The following is an 11,324-nucleotide window of genomic DNA, read 5'->3' on the forward strand; positions in this document are numbered from 1 at the left end:
AATGTATCTCACCATTCGCCATGATTCCTTGGTAATGGCGCTCTCTGCATGCCACAGCCACAGCTGCGGTGAGAGAAAAGGAAGTTATTCCGTTCTTCTTGAAGTTTCCGTTTAAGTTCCCGCCAAGAGGCGATGGCTGGGAGGCTGTGACTCCTTGCAAAGTCCTTCTCTAAGCCAGCAGAGGGCACTAAGAGGCCTTATTATGCAAAGGAGGAGGGCAGGAGCGGAAGAAGGGGGGCAGCTTTCAGCTCAGGTTGTTCTTTTTATTTTAAATTTGTTATTGATTTATCATAAACACTTGTATAAGATAAGACATAACCACCATACATGGAACATCTCCAGTATAAAAAAGAAATTACAGAGCTGCAGTGACATATAGCCAAGTTTTTAAGATGCAGCCCAACCACAACGAGGAGTGAATCATCGGAGGAGCACCTGTACGACTCTCCCTATTTATGTAATAAGAAATGGAGACCAGTTTGCATCAAAACTGTACGACTGGGCTTGACTCCAGACTGCATGTCTTATGTCTGGTCAGGCGTTCAGCTAAAGGCATGTTCCACACACTGTAAACCATTCCTCCTGCAGAGGAACTGTAGGTGATTTCCAGTATGTTTCTCAAGAACGTACTGGACTTTACATCCTGAGGATACAAGAGTGGCCCTGCTCAATTAGATGACTGGTCTGCCTAGCCCAGCATTCTGCTTCAATGCAACAGCTAGCCAAATGCCCACGGAGGCCCACAAATACTGTGTGAGAGCAGCAGCATTAGCTACTGCTGCTGATGCACAGTAACCGCCTCTGATCCGGAGGATAGCTTGCAGCCGTCATGACCAGTAGCCACCGATAGCCTGTGTCTCCATGAATTTACTTAAAACCTTTTATAAGCCGTCTTCAGCTAGAGGCCCATCTTGTGGCAGTGAGTTCCATCAGCAAACTATGTGGTGTGAAGAAAAGACTTCCTTTTGTCTGCCCTGAACTTTCTGCCAATCATTTTCACAAGGTGCCCCCGAGTTCTGGAATTATGGGAAAGGGAGAAAAACTTTCCCCCACCCGGCACATATAATTCTCATGACCCTCCACCGTGTCTTCCCTTTAGTTGTATACTTGTAAATAAAGCAAATGTTGTCAAATGTAGGCAGGCACCCAAGGCAGATCCTTGGGTCAGTCCATCTAGCTCAGGGTTGTTCCCACAGACTGGCAGCAACTCTCTAGGATTTCGGAGCAAAGGCTCCCCCTTAGCCTACCTGGAGATGCCATTGGGGACAGTGGCATAACGTGGGTTGCCAGTGCACGGGGCAAGTCAAGTATCGTCAGCACTGCCCACTGATAGGCTGTAACACGGGGCAATAGCTCGGCGACCTACCCGAGTGGCAGCCGTGGCGCCCTGTGAGCATCAATCATGGTGGAGAGCAGGATGGGGGATTTGTCAGGAGCAGGTATCTTTCTAAAGCCCGTGCAGAGGGCACCCTAGCAACCCACCGTCACCCAAATCCTCTCCTTAGTCTGCCCACGCAAACATGGGGGGATTTTCTGTGTGGTGGGGAGGGTACACTCTTTTTTATTGATTATTTTTGCTTTCTCTTTTTTTCCTTTTGAAATTTTGTACCCCTATGAATTTTGCACCCAGGGCAACTGCCCCTGTGATTTCGCCCATGCTACATCATTTCTTGGGGATTGAATCTCAGCCCTCCTGCGGTTAAAGATCATGCTGTACCACTGATGTACAGCTCCTCCTCCAATCTCCAGGACTTTCTCAAATCAGCCATTTTAAAAAAGAATAATACTTGAATCTTTTTTTTCTCCTCCTTGGTTTTATATTTCACTTTTATTCCAAAGTGCTCATCACATCAAGACCCAACATAGGGCCAGGAATTAACAAAACACAAAAGAATCTATGTACAGGACAGAGTTCCACCAATGTACACATATAGACATATCTGTGTTTGTCTTTTAAAATGAAAAAGCAAACCCAACCATATATAATTATGTATATAGATATAGATATAGATATATGGTACAAATGTACATTATTGGTTTTGGGTTTTTACAACATCCCACATTTCAACAATGTGCGAATTCATAAAAAGGTTCAGAGGATTCAATCCTGATACTTGGTCGTAGATAATTCTACGTGGAGTGACAACACCACCTCCTATCAAACGATGGGGAGGTGGCGCATTTTTTAATTTGAAGAAGAAAGAAGCATGAGGAAGAGGAGAAAGAAGCACAGATCTCCATGGCCTGGCCAACCCATTCTTGTTCAGAACCAAGTCTGGGACTGGATCGTGGAGAAATGAGCAACCTCCCTTACAAAACCATTGGCTTTTTAAAGGAAAGAACATCTAGATAGTGATCCGTATTTATAGCTATAAACATTTGTGTTCTGTACCATTGTCTTCTAGACCACTATGTCTCCTCTACCACAATACACCCACTGCCTTATACCAAGTCCATCTAGCTCAGTATTGTCTACACTGACTGGCAGCAGATCTCCCGGGGTTTTGGGGCAGGGATTCTTTCCAATCCCTACCTGGAGATACCAGGAATTGAACCTGGGGCTTCCTGTATGCAAAGCAGATGCTCTACCACGGAGCTACAGCCCCTCCTCACTTGAGGGTGGTAAAAGGAAAGTTTGGGATTCTTTTAAAAAAAATTATTTCAAATAGCTCACACTGTGATCATGTATATTATGGCAGATCCTGCTGTGGCAGGAAATGCGTTGGTCTGACAAGAACAGATGGGATCATGTTTTATGGGGGGTTGTTGTTTTTAAACTGGAACAACAACAACAACAACGAAAGAAAGAAAGAAAGAAAGAAAGAAAGAAAGAAAGAAAGAAAGAAAGAAAGAAAGAGGATTTTGCTGAAAGCCAGAAAGAAACATTTAGAGAGGTCAGAGACCTTGAGACCCAGATTTCCAATAAAATGATTTAAAATGAATTCAGCTACAAACATCTGCTGCCATCCACAAGATCACCTCTGGATCAACAAGCCTGTACTACCAGGCTGCAAATTTTTAATTTGCCCCATTGCTCTAGCTGAGAGCAAATAACAGATTGTGGTACTCAGATAATAATTCAGGAGAACAGCCATATTTCCTTCTTGGCAAGGCTCCCATCATCTCCAGCTGGTATACTCAGGGATGATGGGAGTTGTATTCCAAAACATCTGGAGGGCATCAGAGTTGTTTTCGTTATAATTATAATAATAATAATAATTATTATTATCAAATGCTACTCGATCTTTGCAATAGGTGCAATGCAGGAAATCTCTGTCAGGTCCGACACTCAGCCCAACCCCGGAAATGGATGAGATGGGTGCTTAACTGGTAGAGGTGGAACTAGAAATGGCTAGGTCTCCCTGGGCAGTTGCGAGAAACTTAGAAACCTAATAATATCAACAGTCAGAGCAGCAGCAAGAACAATAGCCCCTTTAGAACTGGGCTAGTTGAATTTGAATTTTAAGACTCCTCTGTGAACAGAAATGCAATTGGTAAGACAGCAGGAGCAAAGAACAAAGAAACAAACAAAAAAAAAGGAAGTAAAATATCACATCACCAGCCATTGGCCCTTACTATAGTAGGTTCAAGTACCACCTACACGTTCTGTTCTCTGGGGTGGGGGCAGATTAGAAGAGGAGGAATCCCCATATCACGCACAAACTGGCTCCACAAGTGCTTCGTTCCAACTCTGCGTTGAATGGCGATTGGGAGCAGCCTGGCGCTAGGCCCCGCCTTAGATTTCTTAGTAAATTACATACAAGATTACTCACTACGAGTGAATACGGTAACGTATGTAAGTCCACTTACAATGGTCCTTCCCTTAGCTCTGATATCGGTTATCTTAGCTTCGATGTCTCAGAATCAATATATATATGTATATATGTATATTTGCTTTTGTTAATTTTTTTTGTAAAAAAACAACAAAAACAACAAAGTCTTTCTTCCGAAAACCCCATCCTGGGATGCTGGGTTTAATACATCCTCTTGCTTCGTCATTACAGGGTTTCGTCAGAAGAAGGTCCTTGGGATATGACAATATGCCATACTCGGAGAAGTAAGTCACAGACTTATTTCAAAACGAAGGGTCACTTTCGCTTCCATCTGTGGGAGAAGGGAACAAAGGAAAGATGTGGTTGGTTAGTGGACAGGAAGACCTCCCCCGAGACTATCCTGGCATACTTTCAGAAACATATTTGGAAAGCCCAGGGGCTATAAACCCGTTTTTGAAATATTCTCAGGGGATGGGATATTGCACCAAAATAAAATGGTGTAACGTGGTCACAGAAGAACCAGAGTATTGACAGTGCTGACTCCCTACCTGGCAATTATTGCTCAGTTGTGGCTTTACTTTATTTGACTTTTGCTACAATCTTAGGACTACAGGAAGAGGCCTTTGACCGTTGGCCTATCATCTAAACCAGGTTTCCCCAAACTTCGATCTCCAGCTATTTTTGAACTACAATCTCCATCATCCCTGACCACTGGTGCTGCTTGCTAGGGATGGTGGGAGTTGTAGTCCAAAAACAGCTAGAGACCCAACTTTGGGATACCCTGGAAACTGAATAACAACAGGTCTCCAGGTTTCAGACAGGAGTCTTTCCAAACTCTACCAGAAGAAACCCCTTTTGCATGCAAAGAAGGTGATCTGCCAGTGAACTGCAGCCTTTCTCTAATCTGCACAGTTGCCCCCCTCCCAGAGCCTGATCCCCAGTCTTACCTTCATGGAAGCCTTCTTGCATGTGGCTCTGGAGTTGATACAACTCATCTAACCCATCACAGGGAGAGTTTGAGGCACGTGTCTCAAAGGCTGTTTCATAGGAGGCCAGTTCTTCCAAAAAGCATCGCTCTTCTGGAGGTAGGTCCATGCTGGGAGAGGCAGCCAAGGCCCCTTGGTTACTATCTTCGGTGTCCAAGCTGATTGGACTACTGACATTCCCACCGCAGAACTGGTGGTGAGGGCACCTCACACCCGCCCCACCTTTCTCAAACAGAGAGGTGGACAGGTCTTGGAGAAGGGTCTCGAGAGCATCCTCTTCTAAGAGGTCTTCCTCTGGGCAGGCCAACAAGGAGAAGTCAATGCTCCTCCAGTTCTTGGAAGGCTGGAAGTCCAGGCACAGTTCGGGGACGGCGCCCAGTGCAGAATCGCCGAGGGTGACATGGCTGCTCTTGACAAGCTCTCTGGGAGCAACAGAGCTGAAAGCCTCAGCCAGGCTGCTGATCTGCTTTGCCAGCAGTTCAATCTCGCCCTTCTCTTTTTCAGAATATCTGAAGAATGTCTGTTTGATGGGCGAGGCCTCCGGAGTCAGGATCCCCTCGGGCACCATGGGCACATCGATATAGAGGGGACCTCTGATCTCAGGCAAGGTCATGACGGTACAGTCCCCATTACCAGGGCTGTCCGGGGTAGGTGGTAGCTTCTCATAGAGAGCACTGCATTGGTCCTGGGTGTAGAACAGCTCAGAGGTGGTGGTGGTAGGAACAGTAGTGGCAGGAGGGGCAGCGGCGGCAGCGGGCGGGGTAGTGGTCACAGGAGGCGAGGCAGTAGGGATCGCGCTTGGAGCGTAAGTCTCCTGGGCTCCAAAGAGAAAGGCACAGCCCTGGTGTGGGGTATATGGAGGGGTGCAGACAAAGTCTTTGGAGGAGGAGCCGCAAAGGTTGTCTTGTCTTAAGGTCTGTTCATAGTCTGTCGGGAAGACCACGTAGCTGAATGCTGGGCCTTTGTCGAGTAGGCTGAGGCTGGAACCTGGGGTGGGCTCCTCCACGGAGGAGATATCTCTAGGCTCCGCCACCTCCTGGGGCAGACTGGAAGCGCTGGTCTCTGTGAACGCAGAGGGGCATTCTGCTCCACCAGTGGTGCCAAAGTCAAACGATGGTGCAACAATGGTGCTGGTCGGGGTGCCAGCTACAGGTGTGAAGACTTGGTCAGGGCTGGAAAGTTGCCCAGGAGAGAGGAGGCCTTCCAGGAAAGCTGGTGCGCTTCCGAGGACATAGGCCACCTGGGTTTCTTCTGCTGAGAGCTGCTGCTTGAGAGACCAGGCTTCAGAATCACTGTGAAAAGCAAAGGAAGAGGACGTGAGACCCAGCTTCAACAAAGCAGAGAGAACTGCAAATAACTGAACTTGACACATTCATTCCTGTCTCTCTTTTCTTTCTTTCTTTTTTGCTTCTGAAACCCAATGAATTCCTAACGTACAAATGACAATAACCTTTTAAAAACAAAGGCCTTATTCCCAGCCACCAATTCCTTCCGATCCTGTTTTGCTGCTTGATCCTGAGCACATTTTATTTATTCTACTCCTGCGGCTTATTTTTGTTACTATTCGCCCAGAAGCAACTTCCATGGCTTCTACCCAATGCTCGCCATACTCAGAGCCTACCTCTTAAAATTAATGGTGGTGAGTAATGTAGGGCCAGTCATTTAAATAGTTGGCCTTTAAAATATATATATAAAGGCAAATTCATTGGGTGCCATTAAGGGACACAAACAGATTGACCATGAGGCACCATCCATCAGAGAAGCAGTGGCAGTGCCGAAAACACCTTGCACTGTTGTGGCCTTCCTTATTCCCAACTTGCTGGGCTTAGTAAAATCTTTTAACAATCCTAGGCACATCCCTCTCCCCGCCTGTGTTTCCTTGAGGACCAAAAGTTGCCCCTTAGATGGCACATGAACACTCCTGCTTGTGGCCTACAGAAGGCAAGAAGTGGTGGAAGGGAAATCTCAACATTTCTACTCACTACTAAACTGATTAAGAAGCAAGGTAGATCTCAGAGCCACCCACCTACAGCTGGAGACAAGTCTCTCAGTATTTACCTGATTATATAGTTGTGAGACGTGATAGGAACATCAGCATTCTCCATGTGGAGCAGTGAATAGGTCCATATCCAATCCATGCCATCTTTGGTTTGGAGCCGGACGACCATTTCCGCTTGAGTTTCACTTGTGTCACCCACTGAGGAAAGGAGCACATCGGAAAAGATTAGATCAATAGTCCCACCCAAGGAAACAGCTCTGCAAATCAGCAAATGCGGTGGGAAACTTGGACAATAGAAGGGACAAGATACTTACACAGCCTGTAATGCTGGGTTGACGCATGGCTCAGATCTTCTGGATGGATCAGGCTGTACCATGACTTGCAAAACAGCTCACTTTTCTCAAAGCCCAAATGGAAGATCACACTAGAAAACAGCAAAGTTGGGAAGAGAGATGAGTACTTTGGATTGTAATGGTTTATATTGGTCAACTAAAACAGTTCACCACCACCCCTTGCTAGACAGGGAACTCCCATTGTCAACATTGTGGCTCTCACTAGTCAATTCAAGGCCCTTCCTCAAACTTTTCCAATCCCCTCCAAGGTCCCAAGATTCCCTATTCCCAGAACACATGCTTACCTTTCAGAGATGTCCACAATGGCCAAGTCTTTTGTGTGGCGACTCTCAAAAGAAGTCAAGAAGAAGGAATTCTGGCTGATTCTGGGCTTGGGGTCCAGAGGAGTGCAGAAAGCAGTGAAGACAGGATTAGTGGACCAGTAAGAGCCAGGTGGGGGCTGGTGGAACCTCCCTCGGATAAGGACCAGCTTGTTCCCAGAACTTTGCCGCCGGATTGTCTTGGAAGTGTTGAAATGGCACCGGAAGAGTCGGCCTGGAGTTTTTGTAAAAAGTAAAGAAAAGAGCATTGATTAGTTAGAGGAGCCACAGAAATATCACCCAGTTGGCATAGTCACACTGTTAAGCCAATCTCAAGCATAAAACATGAGACAGTTCTACTCTCATTGGCTCTGAGGTCTAGGCGAGTTATTGTCATTTCTACATGGCATTGCATTTCTAGGCTTCAATTTTGAACTTTTTTTGGGGGGGGGAAGCAATGGGGTTTGAACATTTCTGGATCAAGCCCTGAGCCAGGGATGGGCAACCTGTAGCCCTCCAGTTCTTGATGAACTACAGCTCTCATCATTCTCACCATTGGCCATGCTTCTTGAGGCTTATGGGAGTTTGAGTCCAGCAGCATTTGGGGGGTGGGGCTTACAGGTTCCCTATCCCTCCTCTAAGACCCAAAGTACAGGTGCTTGCTCAGCTACTATATGCTCAAAGGCACTCTAACTTCTGCTATTCTTTCATGTGCTCTAGGGCTAAGTGAAGCTTATGAAAAGGTTTCTTGCTTGAATTAAGTCCTGCTGGGCACCATCTATTCTAGGACTTGCAGGCCAACTTTTAATCTGCCATCTCTCTACTTTAGAGTCATTGCACAGCTACAGTTCCTCCTCCTCCTCACATGTCACTGAGCACACTTTCACAAAGGGACACCTACTTGTATCTATTGGAGAAGTCAATGCCAGCTGGTTCCTCATCACAAAGTGATCTGCTGGATCAATGATGTCGTAGATGCTGTCTCCTTGGGCAACCAAATCCACCTGCAGGATAGTGAATCAGACGAGGTTCAGGTATCAGGTTTCATATTAAGCATTATAGAATGCTGCTAGCACCACAAAGTTCCCAGTGTCCAACAGATATTCATGGTCAGATAAATAAGTGATACCATCACATCAGGGAAGAATTATAAAGGCTAGAAATTATCTGTCTATACTATAAGGGGCATAAGATTAATTTAAGGGCTACCAAGGCCTGAAGGAATTAAAAGGAATTTATGTAACTAAAAGATTGTTGCTTAACTAAGTACCCATTCCGAGGATTATTCAGTCTCCCCATTTAAAGGCATTTCCCTTTCCACCCACAAGCCGGTCAGATACATACCATAGAGTGCCCCAGATGTTCAGCAACGTTCTCCGACACATAGATGAGTTTGCCTTCTCCAGTGAATGCCAGAAGGAAGCCTGGAAGCGTCTGCATAAAATCTTCCAAGTCCTGGGAAGAAAGCAAGCTCTCCAAGCCTTCTAGAGTTGCTCCTGTTGAGGAAGAAGAGAAGGGAAAATCGGTCATTTCGGTAAGCACACACATATTTTTTATTTAAACAACAGCGACAACCCATTTAGCTCTTTGCATCAGATTTTTAGTTCAGTGAGTAAGGCTGCTGCTGCTGCGGCGGCTAGGATTTCAGCACCGGGGACAGCAACTGTTGCTGCCCTGCCTCCGCAAAGCTCGCCCTGGCTATATCAGGACCACGGACAGCAGCTCCCCGTAGCTCTCTTAATAAGAGACATTGGTGCTTCAGCACCACGGAGAGAGACCTGTTGAGTCCAACCATCCCGAAGGGGGACGAAGGACCGACGCTGGAGACAAGAGCCAACTTCAGGTGTCCTCCCACCCACCCCGCATCCTTGCACTTCCTGGATTCCCCTCAAACCTCGAGATCTTTCTGAATCTGTCAGGCAGTTAGTTACCTTTGGAGAAGAATATGGATTTCCGCGTGTAGATGCACGCCAAGGACATGATGTGGAGGTACGATAGCCGGAGCTTATCCCCTTCCGCGATGGGCAACAGGTCCTTCAGGTTCCTGATCTCCGCATTTATCTGGTCCCGCCGCGCCTTGGAGGCTCCCTTCGTGGACCGATACATCTCGGCTGCCGAAGATCCTTGCGGCTAGCGCTCCTCCGTCTCCTCTCCTCCTCTTCGCTCTCTCTCTCTGTGTCTCTCCGGTGTCTGCCTGTGGATCTGTTTGAGAACCACTGCCTGCCTCCCATCTTTTATAGGCTGTCGGGAGTGTGGGCACTGGCATGCTAAGGAAAGTGGGGCGGGAAGATTTGTTCAGATCAATGGAGGGACACGGCTGCAGAGCCCTCCCCCCTCCCTTTCTTGGGCTTGGGGGAACCCTACGTCACTGGCTCCTGAATGACGCGGTGAGGAAGGGGGGGTGGAGGAGGCAGCCAAAGAAACGCTGCACCGAATTAGGAGATGAAGCAGAGACGTTTCTGTTGGAATCACACCTCGGCAGCGTCTGAGCCCAACGCCTTCTCTCCTCTGTTCCTCCCTTCCCTCCAGCTCAGACTTAGATATTCACTCTGGCGCTGGAGTCTCGCTTTTCTTTCTTCCCTTCTCACGAAAAGGACTTGCTGTCTCAACTCTTTCACAAGCTTTCATTTTATTCTGGCTTTCGAAACTTCACTTCCATATTTTTCCCTTCCCTTCGTGTTTCTTTCTGGGTTTCCTTTCTCAAAACCATTTGCCATGTATTCTTTCCCCACCCACCCACCCACTCATTCATTTATTTGTTCATTCTTTCTTCCACCTTTCCCTTTTCACACATGCACAAAAAAAACCCCAATGTACCTTTCCAATCTCTTCACTGCTGATCTAAAACAGAAAACCAGGGAGAAAAAGTGAGGTCAAAATCGTGGGCTTAGACCTGAATTGCATGAAAAGCAAGTTCAAAAAGGTGTGTTTGGATTGGGCTCTCAGCCTGATTGTCTTTCATCTCTCTCTGTGTGTGTGCTTATTTATCTGAGTGTACGTTTTGTTTTAGTGTCTTTAAGAAAATGTACCTTATATGGTCTTTTACTAATTATAATGACAATAATAATAGTAATACAAACATTGATCTGTGGGGGAATCATTTCAAACTGTTTTGTTTTTCCTTTCTTGCTCCCCCTCTTTTTTTCCTTCTTTGCCTAGCATAATTCTCACTGTTTGGTTTTGGTTTTCTTTCCCATTTTCATTTTAGTAAAGAAACCTTGTGCTAAGCACACCTTTATACAGGATTTCTCTCCAGGAATTCTGGCTTCTCTCTCATACAGCAATCACTAGTGGGTGAGTTTCTTTTCCTTTTCTTTTTTGTTATAAAAAACTTCCTCAACAAATAAATAAGCCAGGTCTTAAATAACACCTTCTTATATGAAGGCCAAAAATAGACTTCGAGAAAGAAATGAGAGTGGTGCCTCCCCCCCCCTCTTCTTCTTCTTCTTCTTCTTCTTCTTCTTCTTCTTCTTCTTCTTCTTCTTCTTCTTCTTCTTCTTCTTCTTCTTCTTCTTCTTCTTTTTTGTTCCATGGTTGCCTGAGCAACGGACTGAAAGGTGACAGCTTTCTGTCTCCCATTTTGGGGTGGTTCTTTTTCTTTCTTTCTTTTCCTCCCCCACCCCAAGAGGTAACCTAAATTAGGTACCTTTCTTTTGCATAATCTCTCACTCCATATAAGGAAAAGAAGCTGATATGGTGGGAGGAGAGTAACTCTTTCTAGCCTGGATGCTTTTTCACCTGTTCTGCTCAGGGATAGTGCTTGCAAGCTGTCCTTCCTTGAGATGGGATCCTCTGCTTCAGGAAGAAAACCCATTGGGACCGCGTCTTGAAGGGGCCCCTGTGTTTGTGTGCTTTGTTTAAATCTTCTTCAATTCAGTGCTTTTCATTTAAGAAGACAGAGGAAAGCACAACTG

At 46.1% G+C, this 11,324-nt stretch overlaps 1 protein-coding gene across 1 annotated transcript; it reads right to left on the minus strand.

Annotated features, from left to right (window-relative positions):
* Nucleotides 1-4,075: 4,075 nt before the first annotated feature.
* Nucleotides 4,076-9,516, minus strand: NPAS4 (neuronal PAS domain protein 4). Its single transcript, XM_060269844.1, has 8 exons — nucleotides 9,342-9,516; nucleotides 8,755-8,906; nucleotides 8,312-8,414; nucleotides 7,396-7,645; nucleotides 7,073-7,182; nucleotides 6,818-6,956; nucleotides 4,721-6,051; nucleotides 4,076-4,104 (listed from the first exon to the last, which is right to left on the minus strand). The coding sequence occupies exons 1-8, from the start codon at nucleotides 9,514-9,516 to the stop codon at nucleotides 4,076-4,078; spliced, it is 2,289 nt and encodes a 762-aa protein (XP_060125827.1).
* Nucleotides 9,517-11,324: the final 1,808 nt, after the last annotated feature.

Source organism: Zootoca vivipara, chromosome 17 (assembly GCF_963506605.1).
Source record: "Zootoca vivipara chromosome 17, rZooViv1.1, whole genome shotgun sequence".
In the NCBI taxonomy this organism is placed as follows: domain Eukaryota; kingdom Metazoa; phylum Chordata; class Lepidosauria; order Squamata; family Lacertidae; genus Zootoca; species Zootoca vivipara.